Below are 20,903 nucleotides of genomic sequence, written 5' to 3'. Positions count from 1 at the left end.
GAGGAGCCCACATAAATAAATGCTTGGACCTGCTGGATAATTATTACACAAAACAATGTAAGTTATGCTATTAGTAAGTAAGTTATGCTATGAATCTATTAGTCCAATTGACGTAATAGTGGCTCAATTAAGCTTCTATTCAGATTCAAAAACGCAAGCTCGAGAAAGCAGACATCTTGGAACTAACCATAAATCTGGTGTATGGTAGGCTGGCGTACCACTATTAGTTATGCTTCTACAACAATTATTCGATCTACTGTCAAGTGAAATGATCAATATGCATGGTATTTATCTCAAAATGACCCTGTCATTTTTTATAGGCTCTTTTAATGAACTATTAAATGCTTTGTTGTTTAGTATTTTCACAGTGTAGATTTGTATTTTATAAATACTAAATGACAGAACTGAAGAATCCTCTCCTCATTTGATTTGGTATCGGCATTAGTGGGCTGGGAGAGGGAATGGACGGGATATTCACACACAAATACAGTACGTCTTTATCAATGTAATGATTCATGAACCAACTTCTATAACACAGAATAAAATGCACTGGGAACAGTTTGGTTTGTCATAGTAGTTGAGAAATGATCTATAGGCTTAGGCCTACCTCACCATGTCCAGCTTTAAAACCTCTTAAGCAGCCACTGTCTTGCAGGAAGCTGGCTTCATTAGGGGTACAAAGTAAATAACGCCGATGCCAAGGACATCTCATTTCCAGAACATGTCATTTCAGAGAGCTCCGTAAGTTGTTTCACGTAAAGGGCACAACTCTGTGGAGACCGAAGGGGCCTCCAGTGCTATCCAACGGCATCTCAATCACACCGCAACGCGTATAGGAGGTGGAACGGTGCTTGCCCCCATCCTCCATTCCTCTTTACATGGGAATAGCCTCCAGGTTTAGAGAGTATCTTTCAGCACACCTCACCAGCCTATTTGTTTTAGTGAGTTATCTGCCTTGTCAATAAGGCCAGTCCAGGGGATAAGGTTACTTTACTACTGTTTCTTTGAATAGCTCTATGGACATTCCTCCATACTCTTTTCTCGTTCTTCTTTATTTGGACTGCAGGTAGGTAGAGGTGGCTGTTGGCTGTTATTGAAACGGTGGGCATCAAGTAAGCTCGGCGTTTGGTTCCCAGTGTGTGCACCATGTGACACTTGTTCACAGGGATCGATCCGTGCATCAAAGCTCCCTATAGCTTGTTATCAGTTCCTTCCTACATTAACAATGTTAAGACATAACCAGTGAGGAACCAACAGTCAGGGGGGGGTTGTCTTGGGCTCATGCCATGATGCCCATTCATCACATTCTTCTCCAGTTTTATGCATAACTACCGAAACAGCGGCTCGCAAATGAGGTTCTTGTTGAACAGCACAGCACTTTTCTGCTACTAATTATTTACATGCATCAGTTCTCTCGTATCAGAGGCCCCCGTGTTATCTTAAACGGTTGGGAATCCACATAGGCCTAATCTGCATACACATAAATTCAAAATGGAGGTTTAGGATGAATTGTGGACCAGGCAGTGGTTTTGTAAGGTCATAGAACAATTGTCATGAACGTTCATTTAGTCAGTTTGGGTAGGCCTGTATCTATAAAGATAAGTTTAAGATGCATCGATGTAGCCTACATAGCTGTACATAGTCCATCTGTAAATAGCCCACCCAATCTACCTACCTCATCCCCATATTGTTTTTATTTACTTTTCTGCTCTTTTGCACACCAGTATCTCTACTTGCACATCATCATCTGCTCATTTATCACTCCAGTGTTAATCTGCTAAATTGTAATTACTTTGCTACTATGGCCTATTTATTGCCTTACCTCCTCACGCCATTTGCACACACTGTATATAGACTTTCTTTTTTTCTATTATGTTATTGACTGTACTCTTGTTTATTCCATGTGTAACTCTGTTGTTTGTGTCGCACTGCTTTGCTTTATCTTGGCCAGGTCGCAGTTGTAAATGACAACTTGTTCTCAACTAGCTGACCTGGTTAAATAAAGGTGAAATAATAATAATAATAATAAAAAATAGCCTACTCAAACAGACCCACAATACTGAGGATTTCCCCTTAGAGSTGGATAAAGAGCTGTGTTGAGGCTCACTGGCTGTGGGTAACTGGTGAACAAAGTGCAGACGTTCTTCACAGAAACAATGGTGAGGGGCTAGACGTAATTGAATCTTCAGAGTCAAGCGTTTTAAAACACCTGCTGAAAAAAAGTAATGATTGTGCAAATTTACGTGAGTTTCTAACATGCTGACTCATCGCGTGTGCATGTTAATTTTGTCTATCCCCCACCAGGCGGGTTCATAGCACGTAGGTAAAAATACCAAAACCAACTGTGAACCAACTATATTCATTTGAGGACGGGTAGAAACACATTAAACATTCATGGACATTTAGTTAGCTAACCTTTCCTGGGAGATAAATATTGGGTTGTTATTTTACCTGCAATCCATTGTCTGTTTTTTGGTCTGGATCTTTGTAGAATTTGGACTCATTTTGAGTTTCACAAAATTGTCTGTTCTCTACAACTAATCCACAGATAAAAAGGGAAAACTAGTTAGTTTTGATTAATCTACCCTTCTTCTTCTGGATTTCATATGGGGGTTGGCAACCAACTTTAGGGTGCATTACCGCCACCAACTGGACTGGAGTGTGGACCTAGTTCATCTTGCAATCACCCACGTGAGTTAATATGCTCCTAAAACCAATGAGTAGATGGGAGAGGCCAGACTTGCAGCGCGTCTAAAATATAACCAAGTTCTACTGTAGCGCCTGGCTACGCAGACGCTCGTTGACGCGATCGAGCAGTTTGGATGAAATGATTGAATAACATGTGTACATTTATTTTGCAAAGCTCGCACACGCAACATGGGCGGTTTGGTAACATGTAAGGAGGTATGTTATACCTACTACGATGTACAGTGCCGTCGGAAAGTATTCAGACCCTTTGACTTTTTGCACATTTTGTTAGGTTACAGCCGTATTCTAAAATGTATTCGTTTTTTCCCCATTAATCTACACACAATACTCTAATGACAAAGCAAACACAGGTTGACATTTTTGCTAATAAATAAAATAAATCTGAAATATCACATTTACATAAGTAATGTGGATTAGTTGACCCTTTATTCAGTACTTTGTTGAAGCACCTTTGGCAGCGATTACAGTCTTCTTGGGTATGACGTTACAAGCTTGGCACACCTGTATTTGGGGAGTTTTCCCCCCATTCTTCTATGCAGATCCTCAAGCTCTGTCAGGTTGGATGGGGAGCGTTGCTGCACAGCTATTTTCAGGTCTCTCCAGGTCTCTCCAGAGATGTTCGATCGGGTTCAAGTCCCGGGCTCTGGGTGGGCCACTCAAGGACATTCAGAGACTTGTCCCGAAGCCATTCCGCGTTACCTTGGCTGTGTGCTAAGGGTTGTTGTCCTGTTGGAAGGTGAACCTTCACCCCAGTCTGAGGTCCTGAGCGCTCTGGAGCAGGTTTACATCAAGGATCTCTCTGTACATCTTTGCCTCGATCCTGACTAGTCTCCCAGTCCCTGTCACTGAAAAACAGCATGATGCTGCCACCACCATGCTTCACCTTAGGGATGGTGCCAGGTCTCCTCCAGACTTGACATTCAGGCCAAAAAGTTCAATCTTGGTTACATCAGACCAGAGAATCTTGTTTCTCATGGTCTGAGAGTCTTTAGGTGCCCTTTGTCAAACCTCAAGTGGGCTGTCATGTGCCTTTTATTGAGGAGTTGCTTCTGTCTGGCCACTCTACCATAAAGGCCTGATTGTTGGAGTGCTGCAGAGATGGTTGTCCTTCTGGAAGGTTCTCCCATCTCCAGATGGGAGAATCGCTGGAGCTCTGTCAGTTACAATTGATTTCTTGGTCACCTTCCATTTTWAGAATTTAAGAATTTTATTTCTTGGTTCAAAACTTCAATTTTAAGAATGATGGAGGCCACTGTGTTCTTGGGGACCTTCAATGCTGCAGACATTTTTTGATAACCTTCCCCAGATCTGCACCTTGACACAATCCTGTCTCGGCGCTCTACGGACAATTCCTTTGACCTCATGGCTTGGTTTTTGCTCTGACATGCACTGCCAACTGTGGGACCTTATATAGACAGGTGTGTGCCTTTCCAAGTCATGTCCAATCAATTGAATTTACCACAGGTGGACTCCAATCAAGTTGTAGAAACATCTCAAGGATGATCAATGGAAACACTGAGCTCAATTTCAGGTCTCATAGCAAAGGGTCTGAATACTTACATAAATAAGGAATTTCAGTTTTTTCTTTTTAATAAATGTGCAAAAATGTCTACCTGTTTTCACTTTGTCATTATGGGGTATTGCGTGTAGGTAAAGATTTTTTTTAATTTATCCATTTTAGAATAAGGCTGTAACGTAACAAAATGTGAAAAAAGTTAAGGGGTCTGAGTACTTTCCGAATGCACTGTAAGTACAAATGTGTTCCATTATTTAAACAATTTAATGCACTGAATTAGGCTAATATTAAAGCACTTAAAATGAACTTTTATCCCTATTTAATTTTAATAAAAGGGCTTCATAAGATTATAATTATGTTTCTGCATTGTTGTTTATACCAGTTTTTAGGAAGAGTAATCCCATGTAAAAAATGTCTGCCACCTCTGTAAATAAAAAAWTTCAAATCTGGCCACTGTAAGAATATAGTTGAATAGCCCCAGTATAATACATTTACAGTACTATGAACGACATTTCACTTTACTTAAATGTGTTATTATTTAACTCAGGGGTCTCCAACTCCAACTGGGTATGCAGGCTTTTATTCCAAACCAACAGAACAGTTTACAATAATGACCTTTGTATTCAGTACAAGCATTGCTTAATTAAGTTGGGCTGTAAAAAAAACAACCCTGCACACCCAATGTCTCTCCAGGTCTAGAGTTTGGAGTTCCCTGAATGTGGAAACGTATGTTGTGCTACAGTACTGAGAGCAATCCAGTCTCCGGTCTGTTGTAAAGAACTGAGCTGCTGGCATGATGAATGTCAAAGTCCTCCCAGTATATATTCTCTATCCAGTTTAAACTCAGAGGCTGGGCAAGAGAATTATTCAGGTAGTGCATTACCTGCAGGGCTAGGAGATGCTACAGCATTGTTTTCTTCAGATACTACATGTGAAGGCAGAGTGCCTGTGTCCACACCAACATCACATACAGTTGAGACGAGCAGCTCCCCTGGATGGAGAGCAAGTTGTGGGGTTAATGGCCTTGTTCAAGAGCCCAACAGTAGGGGGAGGTCTTTAAGATGTGAACCCAGCAGCCCTCCAGTTGCCAGATCAATTCCCCCTATTTTTCCAGTGCCTGGCCCGGGAATCGAACTGTCCATCTCCGCTGGTCTACCTACCGCCCTAATGGTTACTTCTAAAAGCAGGAATGGATTAAAGTTAACAGACAAATGTCAGTGAGATCCAAAAACATGAAGCAGAAACAGCCACACCTAATTTGAAGGGACACAGTCTCTTTAATAGCATTTGGAGTGAAAAAAATTACACTTAAAAGTTATTAAAATCTTTTTTTGTTTATAATTGCAGCACAAGAGCAACCAAGAACATGCAATCTCTTTCATGAGAAAGTTTATAAATCTAGAAATCAATTTTACTAGTTTTATTTTTAAATGACATACGATGACTTGGAACACTTGTTCAACAGTTGTTTGAAGAAAAAAAATGTTAAATAAATCTCAAAACAAATGTAATCTTTAAAATAGATATAAACCCTTGAAACACTATGTACTTTGACAGGATTTTAATTTTTTTCCCCCTTCCCTATTGCTGATCAAAGGTTTTCCAAAATGTCTCTGGTTACCAAAAATACTACCGCACACTTTTCATAAGATCCCCAGCATACCCCCTTCATTCATTTGTTACATTAAAAGCTCTCAAATCTCACTTTTTCTTATGTGTCCTCTGCAAAAGATAAAATAATTTTTGTTTGGAATGATTAGACTATTACCACATTTGTCAAAAGAAAAATACAGAATGTGAGTATCAAGCTACTAGATTTGAATGGAATACACCCTAGTTTGTAAACAGTTGCCTAAACTGCTTGTTCAAAGGATATGGTCTTTCAGGGGATAACTTTTTTGGAAGGAAATAATAATTTGAATAAGAGTATGATACTGATGTACATTTTAAGAAATCTGAACCCAAAAAAGTATATTCACAGGGGGCGCAAAGCATAAATCTGAAGTTTAACTACTTGATTTACTTCCCCATACGTAAAGTAATCTGTCATTTAGTATCCAAGAGTGCTGAATGACAATTACAGTTCTCTTCAACTGTACAAGCAAATCGTATGTTTGACATGACGGGAAAGCAGAGGGAWTAAACACAAAAGGGATTCTATGGCTACGGAGGGAAAAACAGTAACAAATTAATAATACTTTTTTTTTCTCTTTTTAGCAGCCACACAACTTGAACTGGGCTTTCTTAAACCTCTCTGTACATAATGTTGTAAAAAACATGACATTTCATAATTCTCCATGATGATATTCTCTGGAAAGTACACCAACTCTGTCCTAGCCATGCAGCGTTTTCACTCTTCGCTAACTTGTTATCTAGCCAATCTCCTATACCTAAATCACTGCTTGTGCCATCAACAGATGGTTGGACGATGGTTCTGTACTGTATGTAGTGAATTCGTGTTCAACTGAAGGGTAACCAGTCACTAAAAATTAACTGCTTTACATAAAGGAACATTTCTGATGTGAGTCTCAAGACAGTGCAAAAGTACACTTGATCATAGACCCACATCAATTTAAATCAATTAAATTAAAATAAAAAGTACATCTAATCAGGTTATTTCATTCTAAACCTAAGGACTTCCCACAAGTACACGTTATAAACGAGTAGGTACCATGTCTTTAATCAAAAGTAGTTGTATTTCGCTTGGAGCCAGCAGTTAGAAATGGAGCGTCATTAAGAATCCACAACTGAATTTCTCCTGCAATCCGTCCAGTGGCGCCCCCTCCAGCAGAGTTCATACTTACCCCAGGGGGTTACAAGGCAAAGGGCGGCACTGCGTTTCATCCACTGACCAAAGACAACGGTATCCCGCGGCTGAGAGATGACTCCCCATCCCCATAATAACCAAAGGCAGCGTGTTCTTGTGATTACGTCAATCCTCAGCACTACTACCATCCAATACTGTCAACATTTTGGATCAAACCTATTTATTGTATCTTTTTCCCCCCTCAGACAATCACTGACCCCTTTTACCCACATATACTATTTTTCCATAACTTTTAATTCTCAAGGGGGGGTTAAGGGGGAGGGTTTGATTTTAACTAGCAAAAGGTTTCCCGGTTTCTTCCTTGCTTCTGTAAGTCCTCTTCCCGTGTGTGAAGGGGAGGTATCTGTACTTGACCATATGCTGAAAGTAGGAGAAGAAAAATAAAATTAGCCACATTCACATGATGTTCTTATTGACTGAATTCTAGGTGAAACATCTTGAAGATTGACAAGCATGATTAATTACAGATACATATCAAGAGCAGAGGAATTCATTAGGATTGTATGACTGTGATCCATTTAGCTTTGAATTGTCTGACACAACTATATATCATGCAGAGTAAGCAGCAGCGTCATCTGGGTTTCCCTTACCTTGATCTGCCTCTTCATGGTGATACAGAAAAGCATGATGAAGTACATTACAAGTATGGGCCAGAACACTGGCACATTGAAGGCTTCAAAGAACGTGCAAATCATGGCGATGACGATGCCTTTTGTTGCCGAATGCCTGAAGACAAAAGAAAAAACACATGCACACAACAAAAAAGTCAGCGTTAACGATAGTAAGTTCCTTTCCTGTAGACAGTGGTAAAGAAAGCACAAGTAAACTACAACGCTAAGCACGAGATATTTCTGTTTCCTACCATCAAAATAAGTATGGGCAACAACATACTTGTCAGTGCCACCTCCGGTACATATTAGCATTGTTGTTATAGGTTCAGGTTGAGAATGAAATGGCCTTGATAGTAAGGAAAGTATGTACAACGATACAGCTCTGCACTGGAAAGCTAGGCTACATTGTATTGTAAAAGTTCGTAGAGCAATCCTAGTGCCGTGTCCTATTGGAAATATACTTCCACAGGCCAAGAATATCTTCACATTGGTGGGTGAGCTGGCTACTTGGTGAGTAAACAGAATAAAAAGGAGAGAATTTGCAAGGGACAGTGTGCAGGAGGTATTTTCTGTGAACCAGGCTATTGAATAGTGGGACATAGAACACAGTATTGTACATGTCAGTGTACTACGTTAATATGGGTGTTCTCACTTTCCATGGATTGTGTGTATTTTCTGTGTGACATCATTCACTCAAAGATTTGTGGAATATTCCGACAGGACACTGAAATAGTGGGCACAAATGATGCACAAGCCTGTAACTCAGTCCAGTTCAGTGACAGGCCAAGCTGGGTAGATGACAGCTAGAGATGGTGTGGTCCTTGGGGGATCTCACCAGAATTTGAATTCAGGCAACCTCCTGATGAACGGACGGAACTCCTCGTTCTGCTTGGTGGGGAGCGCCGGGCCCTCATCTACAGGTGAATGGAGGGGGAGCAAAGTTACAGCGAGGATCACGTTGCTAGCCAATCAAATGGACTCAAAACAAGAACAGTGACTACAGAGTTTCAAAACGGCTCTAAATAGAATCCCGATAAGAGCACTGGTGTAGACACTTTGCATTCGGTTTTAAATACCAAAATGTCACTAAAGGCATTTTAAATAGTATTTACATAGTAACCCAAGAGCTTCCAAAGAAATACCTTTCTAAGTTACTCTCATCACATTGAAAGGAAAGGAGCTCTCCAATATCTTGTTTCTCTAGTGCAGGGGTTCTTAAACTTTTTCAGCCTGGGAACCAAATTAGAAAGTCTGTTTTCCTGGGACCCAAGCTTATGAAAACATGCGACTATATGTAATTATCGGTATATTTCATTTCCCTTATGCCTAAAACAAATGCAATATAGACAAAAACAAATAACAATGAAATTAAATACCCATATAAATATAATTTCATGTTTATTTTCCCCATTAACTCGTACAAATGTCTAGATTGGAACTGTTGCTGTTAAAATACAATAAATCATTTTCATTCTGAACAGGAATAAACAGATTGATCACATCACACAGGCTCAGTTTGATAATACAACCCTAAGTAACAATACAGATGAAAAACTGCCTGTAGCTCAGGCCCTGAAGCAAGGATATGCATATTCTTGGTAACATTTGAAAGGAAACACTTTGAAGTTTGTGGAACTGTGAAAGGAATGTAGGAGACTATAACACATTAGATCTGGTAAAAGATAATACAAAGTTTTTGTATTTATTTTGTACCATCATCTTTGAAATGCAAGAGAAAGGCCATAATGTATTATTCCAGCTCAGGTGCAATTGAGATTTTGGCCACWAGATGACAGCAGTATATRTGCAAGTTTAAGACTGATCCCAATGAACCATTGCATTTGTGTTAAATGTTGTATCAAGACTGTCCAAATGTGCCTAATTTGTTTATTCATATCTTTTCATGTTCAAAACTGTGCACTCTCCTCAAACAATAGTATGATATTCTTTCACTGTATTAGCTACTGTAAATTGGACAGTGCAAAATGTAAGCTTTCTGCCAATATCAGATATGTCTATGTCCTGGGAAATGTTCTTGTTACTTACAACCTCATGTTAATCACATTAGCCTATGTTAGCTCAACCGTCCCGCAGGGGACCCACCAATCCTGAAGAAGTTTTAAACTTGACCCCCAAAAAACATCTGGGTCAKATTCTTTCTTTAAGGTTGCAGCACTTATCGTCACCAAGCCCGTCTCTCCTCTCTGGGGAGGTTCCCATTGCTTGGAAGTTAGCCACGGTGCTTCCTTTATTTAAAGGGGGAGATAAAGCTGATCCTAACTGTTATAGGCCAATTTCTATTTTGCCTTGTTTATCAAAAGTGTTGGAAAAACTTGTCAATCAACTAACTGGCTTTCTTGATGTCTATAGTATTCTCTCTGGTATGCAATCTGGTTTTCGCTCAGGTTATGGATGTGTCACTGCAACCTTAAAAGGTCCTCAATGATGTCACTATTGCCCTTGATTCTAAGCAATGTTGTGCTGCTCTTTTTATTGACTTGGCCAAAGCTTATGATACGGTAGACCATTCCATTCTTGTGGGCCGGGCTAAGGAATATTGGTGTCTCTGAGGGGTCTTTGGCCTGGTTTGCTAACTACCTCTCTCAAAGAGTGCAGTGTATAAAGTCAGAACATCTGCAGTCTCAGCCACTGCACATCAAGGGAGTACCCCAAGGGTCGATCCTAGGCCCCACGATCTTCTCAATTTACATCAACAACATAGCTCAGGCAGTAGGAAGATCTTTCATCCATTTATATGCAGATGATAGTCAGTCATACTCAGCTGGCCCCTACCCGGATTGTGTTAAACGCTCTACAACAAAGCTTTCTTAGTGTCCAACAAGCTTTCTCTGCCTTAACCTTGTTCTGAACACCTCCAAAACAAAGGTCATGTGGTTTGGTAAGAAGAATGCCCCTCTCCCCACAGGTGTGATTACTACCTTGGAGGGTTTAGAGCTTGAGGTAGTCACCTCATACATGTACTTGGGAGTATGGCTAGACAGTACACTGTCCTTCTCTCAAAGCTGCAGGCTAAAGTTAAATCTAGACTTGGATTCCTCTATCGTAATCCCTCCTCTTTCACCCCAGCTGCAAAACTAACCCTGATTCAGATGGCCATTCTACCCATACTAGATTACGGAGAAATCATTTATAGATCGGCAGATAAGGGTTCTCTCGAGCGGCTAGATGTTCTTTACCATTCAGCCATTAGATTTCATCACTGCACTCTATACTCTTCTGTAAACTGGTCATCTCTGTATACCCGTCGCAAGACCCATCGGTTGATGCTTATTTATAAAACCCTCTTAGGCCTCACTCCCCCCCCCCCCATCTGAGATATCTACTGCAGCTCTCATCCTTCACATACAACACCCATTCTGACAGTCGCATTCTGTTAAAAGGCCCCAAATCACACACATCCCTTGGTCGCTCCTCTTGTCAGTTCGCTGCAGCTAGTGACTGGAACGAGCTGCAACAAACACTCAAACTGGACAGTTTTTATCTCAATCTCTTCATTCAAAGACTCAATCATGGACACTCTTACTGACAGTTGTGGCTGCTTCGCGTGATGCACTGTTGTCTTTGTGCTGGTTGTCTGTACCCAATAATATTTGTACCATGTTTTGTGCYGCTATCATGTTGTGTTGCTACCATGCTGTTGTCGTCTCTCTTTATGTAGTGTTGTCGTCTCATCGTTGTGTGTTTTGTCCCCGCAGGAGGCCTTCTGGTAGGCCATCATTGTAAAACAATTATTTGTTCTTAACTGACTTCGCTAGTGAATTATTWTTTTTTTWATTTTTTTAAGTACAGTAGCTAACTTGCTTTTGCTAACATTAGCTAGCTCTTAGCTGTGTACAAGKGGATTTTTTGAAAGAGAAATTCACATTTACTACTGAGAGTTAGTGCTCCCTTATTTCTGCTTATCATCACCTGTTATAAAATGACAACAATGCCTTGCTAGCTGACTTACTTTTCCACTGTCGAAGCACTGTCTCCTGAAGCATTGTGCCCTGTCTGAAAAAAATTCTCTGGGTTTACCATCATGCTGTGGATGTTTGGTCGGATGTGTCGTTTTAATGTTTGTTTTGAGAGACTCATTACTTAGCACTTCCCGCATAAAACACACTGTGGGTGCTCCTCACCATTTCTCAAAGTTTGCATGAGAGAAACTCAACGCTGTATTTGTGGTGTATGAGCTCAGTCAGAACTTGTGGCTAGCTTGAGTCCATTTGATGACAGCGGTGAGTGATGGCGAGTGAGAATAACAAATCAGTGGCTGACAGCGCATCATCTGCTGCTGAAAGACAGCGCTGCAGTGATCTTCAATAAAACTGCAGAAACCAGATCAAACTGCAAAGCACACCGGCGTCTCCCTCCCACTCCCGCAGATACCAAAATGAGCAGAGACACCCCTGCTAAGCAGAGAGAGCACTGACCATAGAGCGCAATTGCACTTGGCCAAATTAATTCCGGTAATGAATTAAATAATTATACATTTACTGTGACACGTCGCAACCCACCGTTAACAGGTGGGTCACAAACCATACTTAAAGAAAGTCTGCTTGAGTGTACAGAGTAGGTTTAACTATTCACCAATACTTTCTGAGAACTGGTATGAGACGACCCCCCCCGATTCGGTCACAATCCCAGCCTTAAAATAACCTTGCACAATAGACGCCACTTACCAAATGCATTTCCAAATTTTTAATTAGCAAGTCTGGTGAGGGCAAAGTAAACAAACCGTTATCCAAAATATTGCATGTAGGTGAACTGAACTGTAACATATCTGAATTTTGTGATCTAATTTTGGCATTAGCCTATATCAATGGCAATGTTTTCAGAAATGAGTAATTCTCATGATACCAGTTTGACAGTTGCAAATGGACTTAGAAAACCATGTTGCATCTGCAATCATTCTGAAGACTAAGGTGCCTAGTTTAGGCATAGTGTCTCATTTCAAATAAATATGAGCCTGAATTTGACATTTTCACCCCAAATTCTCATTACCAAAATGCATCCATAAATTCAGTTCCTTTTATACAATTTTACTTTCGATAAACCTAATGTATTCGAATAAAACACTTGCTGTAGTTTGGATATTGCTGCACTGTCGGAACTAGAAGCACAAGCATTTCGCTACACTCGCATTAACATCTGCTAACCATGTGTATGTGACCAATAACATTTGACTTGATCAATCATAAATTGTATACCATTTGAAATTCACATTAAACTAAATATGTATTAAGTAAAAACACTGTCTGTGGACATGTTTGCCATTACCTTAAGACTTTTTCAAGTTTCAGTAAAAAAACKTTTTTTTAAATAAAGTTTTATTCACCCATGATACAGTACATGACCAAAAGTATGTGGACACCTGCTCGTCAAACATCCCATTCCAAAATCATGGGCATTAATATGGAGTTGGTCCCACTTTGCTGCTATAACAGCCTCTACTCTTCTGGGAAGGCTTTCCACTAGATGTTGGAATATTGCTGCGGGGACTTGCTTCCATTCAGCCACAAGAGCATTAGTGAGGACGGGCACTGAGGTTGGGCGATTAGGCCTGGCTCGCAGTCGGCATTCCAATTCATCCCAAAGCTGTTTGATGGGGTACAAGTCAGGGCTCTGTGCAGGCCAGTCAAGTTCTTCCACACCGATCTCGACAAACCATTTCTGTATGGACCTTGCTTTGTGCACAGGGGCATTGTCATGCTAAAACAGGAAAGGTTCTTCCCCAAACTGAAGCATAGAATTGTCTAGAATGTCATTGTAAGCTGTAATGTTAAGATTTCCCTTCACTGCAACTAAGGGGCATGGCCCGAACCCTGAAAAACAGCCCCAGACCATTATTCCTCCACCAAACTTTACAGTTGGCACTATGCAATGGGRCAGGTAATGTTCTCCTGGCATCCGCCAAACCCAGATTCGGCCGTCGGACTGCTAGATGGTGAAGCGTGATTCATCACTCCAAAGAACGCGTTTCCACTGCTCCAGAGTCCAATGGCGGCGAGCCTTACACCACTCCAGCCAACGCTTGGCATTGCGCATGGTGATCTTAGGCTTGCGTGTGGCTGTTCAGCCATGGAAACCATTTCATGAAGCTCCCAACGAACAGTTACTCTGTTGACGTTGCTTCCAGAKGCAGTGTAGTGAGTGTTGCAACCAAGGACAGACGATTTTTACGCGCTTCGGAGGTTCCATTCTGTGAGCTTGTATGGCCTACCACTTCGTGGCTGAGCCGTTGATGCTCCTAGATGTTTCCACCTCCCAATAACAGCACTTAAAGTTGACYGGTGCAGCTCTAGCAGGGCAGAACTTTGACGAACTGACTTGTTGGAAAGGTGGCATCCTATGACGGTGAAGCGTGGAAAGTCATTGAGCTCTTCAGTAAGGCCAGTCTACTGCTAATGTTTGTCTATGGAGATCGCATGGCTGTGTGCTCGATTGTATACACCCATCAGCAACGAGTGTAGCTGAAATAGCCAAATCCACTAATTTGAAGGGGTGTCCACATACAGTTGAAGTCGGAAGTTTATATACACTTAGGTTGGAGTCATTAACTTGTTTTTCAACCACTCCACAAATTTCTTGTTAACAAACTATAGTTTTGGCAAGTCGGTTAGGACATCTACTTTGTGCATGACACAAGTCATTTTTCCAACAATTGTTTACAGACAGATTATTTCAATTATAATTCACTGYATCACAATTCCAGTGGGTCAGAAGATTACATATACTAAGTTGACTGTGCCTTTAAGCAGCTTGGAAAATTCTAGAAAATTATGTCATGGCTTTAGAAGCTTCTGATAGGCTAATTGACATAATCTGAGTCAATTGGAGGTGTACCTGTGGATGCATTTCAAGGCCTACCTTCAAACTCAGTGCCTCTTTGCTTAACATCATGGGAAAATCAAAAGAAATCAGCCAAGACCTCAGAAAAAAATTGTAGACCTCCACAAGTCTGGTTCATCCTCCAAACGCTTGAAGGTACCACGTTCATCTGTACAAACAATAGTACGCAAGTATAAACACCAGGGGACCATGCAGCCGTCATACCGCTCAGGAAGGAGACGCGTTCTGTCTCTAGAGATGAACGTACTTTGGTGCAAAAAGTGCAAATCAATCCCAGAACTACAGCAAAGGACCTTGTGAAGATGCTGGAGAAAACAGGTACAAAAGTATCTATATCCACAGCAAAACGATCCTATATCGACATAACCTGAAAGGCCACACAGCAAGGAAGAAGCCACTGCTCCAAAACCGCCATAAAAAAGCCAGACTACGGTTTGCAATTGCACATGGGGACAAAGATCGTACTTTTTGGAGAAATGTGCTCTGATCTGATGAAACAAAAATAGAACTGTTTGGCCATAATCCCGTGTGGCTCAGTTGGTAGAGCATGGCGCTTGCAACGCCAGGGTTGTGGGTTCATTCCCCACGGGGGGACCAGGATGAATATGTATGAACTTTCCAATTTGTAAGTCGCTCTGGATAAGAGCGTCTGCTAAATGACGTAAATGTAATGTAAATGTATAATGACCATTGTTATGTTTGGAGGAAAAAGGGGGATGCTTGCAAGCCGAAGAACACCATCCCGACCGTGATGCACGGGGGTGGCAGCATCATGTTGTGGGGGTGCTTTGCTGCAGGAGGGACTGGTGCACTTCACAAAATAGATTGCATCATGAGGTAGGAAAATTATGTGGATATATTGAAGCAACATCTCAAGACATCAGTCAGGAAGTTAAAGCTTGGTCGCAAATGGGTCTTCCAAATGGACAATGACCCCAAGCATACTTCCAAAGTTGTGGCAAAATGGCTTAAGGACAACAAAGTCAAGGTATTATTCTGACATTTTACATTCTTAAAACAAAGTGGTGATCCTAACTGACCTAAGACAGGGAATTTTTACTAGGATTAAAATGTCAGGAATTGTGAAAAACTGAGTTTAAATGTATTTGGCTAAGGTGTATGTAAACTTCCGACTTCAACTGTACACTATATATACAAAAGTATATCTAATCTCTAATAGAGCTCAGTATAATTTTTAAATCGCCAACTATCAAACACGCATTATCATCTCTGAAACCTGCTGCACCAACACCGTAATGCACCAACATTGAAAACTATTAGAACAAATAAAATGTACTCTAGTTATTTGGGCTTAATCTGATACTATGCCTTTATCTAAATGTGTACGTGAAAATACCATGTATACACAAGATTCAGAAAAGGTTGTGTAGCGGTAATGAGAAGTTACAAAATAATAATTACATTTGAAATATGTCCGTGTCATGTTTAACTCAGGCCTTTTCATTAAGTGAGGAATGCTAAAACAAATAGTAGAAATGTMTTTGTTATTACTACTTTGGACTTCTAAAACTGTTGCAGTAATGATCATTTTTGCATTGGTAGATGTGGAAATTGTTGTAAATGACAATCTCATTAATAAACATAATTATGAAATAGATAAATACAGATCTAATCTTAGTGATCCAAGAGGAGAATTTTGTGAACGGCGAGTTTCTTGAGAATCACCCAATTAGAAAATGTGATTTTTAATAGTCTTTGTTTAGTCATAAGGATGAAAACTGAAACATATAGTATTGAATCGTCCCAAACTATAATGTATCTTTCCTGAATCATATACACACCAGTGTATCAAGATGCGTAGTCGGCCAAAGATACACACCCCTAGTCAAAGTTTCTTAAATATAGTCTCGAGCCACAGTCCTACATGGAGAGTGCTTTGAGGGTATCTTCATGAAGAGTGAGCGCTAGAAGTACATCGTTTTATGTGAGAAAGTAAACATCTTAAACATGACTGCAACCCAAAGGAATGTCGTATGTTACAGTGAACTCTAACTTGCCTTCGTCAAGCATTGATGGATCCACTTTTGGTGATAGAAAAGCGATGAACAGGTTGAGATGGTAGATTCCCAGAGCGTACGTTACAATATACCAACCCTGGAGGGAGCAGAGAAAACCTATATTAGTGTTCATTTGAATTTCATACATTACATTTTAAAATGTTACTCATTTAGCAGACGCTCTTTTCCAAACTGGAAATTAAAGAAGCGTAAACGTGTATTCCCTCACATAATTCACAAATGTATCACATTGACAATATCTGGGGCAATACTAGTCTAAAGGGAAAACAGTAGCCTACATTTTCACACAGACGCGCCCAAAGTGATCTTCTACTCCTTGGATGTGTGCAAGTGCATATTACGCCTAAAGGCACATTGCAGAACCCTAGGAGAGCCCCAAAATATATTAACGTTCAAACTCAGAAAAGCAACATGATCAGTCATAAACAATACAATTCAAATCTGACAAGCCAGTTACAGGCTCCCTCCATTGAGGCATACCCAAATCGTGGCAGATTTGACTTTTGTTGTTGTTTTCGTCAAAGGAGGAAGTTGTCGCACTGTATATGGTGACGCCAGATTACAGAGTCTACCTTCAAAACACGTCAGATGCATATTCAGTAGGGCAAAATGTCGTGGAACTCTTAAGATAGAAATMTATTGTGCAGAACAGACATACCTCTTTGACATGCTGAGAAAGGGAAAATGTCAGCTCTACTCATGGCACTTCTATCTGTAGTGTTCAGTACGTTGCAACCTCCTGAACGTGACCCAGCATAAGCCCTGTGTGTGGTGTGTTTCTCTACCTGTAATATGTACACTCTGATCATGTAGATGGCCGTTAGCGAAAGAGTGACTCCCCATCGCCCTATGGAGAACGGCGTCGACCTGTCTAGCCATGACTGATAGATCTGGAAAAGACACCAACCAGAAAGACAGTGCACAACCATTACCAGGAGCGCAACAGTAAACATTAGATAAAGCGTCACATTTTCACATCGTCTTATCTGAAGTTTAATTTCTAATTTTTCAATGCAGCACCACCGTGACAGTGGGTCCAATGGTTATCTTTATCAAAACAGTGGTGGCAGCGTTTCCCTTGGTTTAGCCTAGTTTTCTTTCCTCTTGACATTTGATGAGAGAACAACTAAAGGCCCTGGCAGCAGTACCTGTCCAACCCGTGTGAAGAAGCTTCCGATTGTGGATGGTTTCCCATGGATTGATTCACCAACACTGTCCCCTTCTGACATTCTGTCTGTGGAAGGAGAGAAAAGGGTTGTTAACAGGTATTACTTTAACAGATTTCACCACCAGGCTTTTTGTTTGCAACGCGAGTATGGATCTGTAGACAAAGTGTTTATAGTAAGGTGTTATAGACACAATGTGTTGAGCTATCAAGACAAGAACGTCTTGCCTGGCTGTGACTCAAAGCATGGCTACATTTGCTGCATATAAATAATGTGTGGACAGATGAGCCTGAGGATATTTGGCCTTCAGCTCAGAGCAATTTGGCAAATAGGCTATTGATATTCAGTACTAACACTGGCAGATCATCCTTACCCAACATGTAGGCTACAGTAATTTTTGAATTGGCTAGCTATATAGCTAGCTAGTTTCTTTATTCTGTTAGTCCTTTTCCACATATAATAACATGGCAACAACTCACATACAGCGACAACAATGCTTCATCAACCTAGCTGACTAAACTCAACTCCATGGTAAAGGAAGTTTATTTATATATTTTTTCACCCCGATTACAATCTTGTCTCATCGCTGCATCTCCCCAACGTGCTCAGGAGGCGAAGGTTGAGTCATGCATCCCCCAAAACAAGCCGCGCTTCTTAACAACCGCCCGCTTATCCCGGAAGCCAGCCGCACCAATGTGTCAGAGGAAACACCGCTCAACTGATGACCGAGGTCAACCTGCAGGCGTCTGGCCCACCACAAGGAGTCGCTAGAGCGCAATGTGCCGAGTAAACCCTTTCTGGCCAAACCCTCCCCTAACCCAGATGATGCTGGGCCAATTATGCGCTGCCCTATGAGATTCCTGATCACGGCCAGTTGTGATACAGCCCGGGATCAAACTCAGGTCTGTAGTGATGCCTCTAGCTGTGCGATGCAGTGCCTTAGACCGCTGCGCCTTTCAGGAGGTCCGTAAAGGAAGTTTCTGATGAACTCCATGAACAGAGTTGAGCAGAGACCAGGCTTTTTGGAATTCAGCTCTGACTAAATTGATTTGCCCAAGGTCAACATTTCAACAACAAAAAATKAAATTCTTACCTTGTACCTATGTTTAATCTTGTGTAGTTGAGTGCCTTTGTTTGCTGARATCCATATTTTTTTATAAAACATGAATCAAATACAACCAACTGGTTGTTGAGATTCAAATTGGCACATGCCATCTAAAAGCAACGAGCAAACAATCGGTGGTTGTATTTCATTAACGTTTACTGAAAAAGTATGGATCTCAGCAAACAAGGAAAGGCATGCAACTAGAGGGCAAACATAGGGACATCATGGTAAGCGTTACATAATGTAAATGTTTGAGTATTGACCTTGGGAGCGATTCGATGTAGTAGTAGCTGAATTCCACAAAGCCTGGTCTCTGCTCAACTCCATGGAATTGAGTTAAGTCAGCTACATCAACCTAATGTCAACATTTGGTGTTAGGTTGATTTGTGGATTTGGCTCATGCACTTGGTCAAAAACGATGTAGAATTTTTTTGCAAGTACATACTGCGCACAACGGCAGTAAAGACGATATTTGCTGCGAAACTCCATATTTTGGGTGTGTACTGAACTTATTTTGACATCACATTTGCAGAGCTGATTAATGGGACTTAGAAATTTAAGGATAATGGGCGTCAGAGGAGATACCTTCTCCTCAAGCCTAAGTACTGGTTTAATGTTATCCCAACTCGTCCCACCCAAAGTCCTTGGCTTGTAATAGGGCTAGCCCCCTTGGAAGGTCTACCGGCTCAAACGATAATAGTTTCATTTTAATTTCCATTCTAGTCAAATGTCACGTTGCTTATCAAACAGCCATCCAATTATTGTGAGACTGAAGTTAGCTGATAATGACAGACTTGATAGCCGAATTAAACTAAACTCCACGATTTACGAGCGGCGACTAGTGTGGGCAGACTGGAGTTCCGAAGTCACAAAATGTAATGAGTCAAAAACGACATATTTCAGCACCCAAAGAATAGCGCTGAAATCATTAGTTTGTATTAAAAACATAACAGGCCGCCCACACACTAGTCGGCGCGCCACTCCATCGTAAATCGTGGGGTTGAGTCGCTCACATAGACTGTCTCTTCTCATAATGGCTAGTTAGCTCTCCAACGTTGAATCGTTTACTGGTTAGCTAGCGAGCAAACGAATGCAGTTGCTAGCTACTGTAGCCAGCTAAAACAATTATTCATAGTGTTTGAGATGAGATGGTTAGCATTTGTGTTTTTTTATTCATAGCGCAATTTTGATTAAATGTTTTCCTGTCTCGCAAGCAGAGTGAGTGACGTTGGCTAACATTAGAAAAAAGCTTCTTGGTTTGTGTAGTTTTTAAACAACCACCTTTCACTAACAGTGTGTGTGAAACACGGATGGATTCCCTCTACTTCCCATAATGTGCAGCGGGAATCAAACAGTTCAACCCTGCTACCTTACAGAAGGAAATTGTAGTCTTTAATCTCAATCTTGTCATTTTGATGGCTACAAATCAGCGGGAAGTTGAACTACAACCACCAGCAGTAACTTCGTGAATTTGACAACTCACTTCCGGTTAGAAACCGAGCCCTTTCTAGCTAGCATAGGCATAGCCTCTCGTTACCATATTTAGAGAGGACTTCAATTGAAATATTACTTTGGTATTGGTCCCCTTAATTCCACGAAAACTAAAGAACATATGTTCACACACCTACTGACAGACATACTGCTGCAAGACAGGGTTTTCTTACCTGATTCTGCCGCTGTGTCACTCGGCTCTACCTAACTACCTCTCGTGCTGGTTCGGCTAATGTGAACACGTCAGTACTTCCGCGAGGACTCGCTTTAAAGTACGGCAGGCAAGATCAGAAGAGCAAAGAAAACCCTGGACCGGTGTGCGAGATGCACAGGGGGTTTGTGGCACTTTGCCTGGCCACTGGAGAATTTAAAATACCTACTTATTTGAAAAGACAATGGGAAAATATAAACTACAATTATATATGACACAACACAATTATGACACAACAAAAAATCCAGCCAAACCTTTACTTTCAATTGCTTTTCACGTAGCCTAAAATAATGCCCCTAATTAAATAGCCTACTTATTCTTTCTCTCTAAAAATAATATAATACAGCATATGACAGAGTACACATACCTTTTG

General features: G+C 40.9%; 1 protein-coding gene across 1 annotated transcript; it reads right to left on the bottom strand.

Annotated features, from left to right (window-relative positions):
- Window positions 1-6,722: 6,722 nt before the first annotated feature.
- LOC111976769 (protein RER1) lies at window positions 6,723-20,579 on the bottom strand. Its single transcript, XM_024005881.2, has 7 exons — window positions 20,493-20,579; window positions 17,706-17,791; window positions 17,343-17,447; window positions 16,537-16,633; window positions 8,499-8,577; window positions 7,643-7,778; window positions 6,723-7,412 (listed from the first exon to the last, which is right to left on the bottom strand). Exons 2-7 carry the CDS (start codon window positions 17,784-17,786, stop codon window positions 7,323-7,325), a joined length of 588 nt encoding a protein of 195 aa, XP_023861649.1. The 5' UTR covers window positions 17,787-17,791; window positions 20,493-20,579; the 3' UTR covers window positions 6,723-7,322.
- Window positions 20,580-20,903: the final 324 nt, after the last annotated feature.

The sequence above is a fragment of the Salvelinus sp. IW2-2015 genome, linkage group LG17 (assembly GCF_002910315.2).
Source record: "Salvelinus sp. IW2-2015 linkage group LG17, ASM291031v2, whole genome shotgun sequence".
NCBI classification, from domain to species: Eukaryota; Metazoa; Chordata; class Actinopteri; order Salmoniformes; family Salmonidae; genus Salvelinus; species Salvelinus sp. IW2-2015.
Note: the sequence above shows the minus strand (reverse complement) of the source record. Positions and strands in the feature narration are given on the sequence as shown.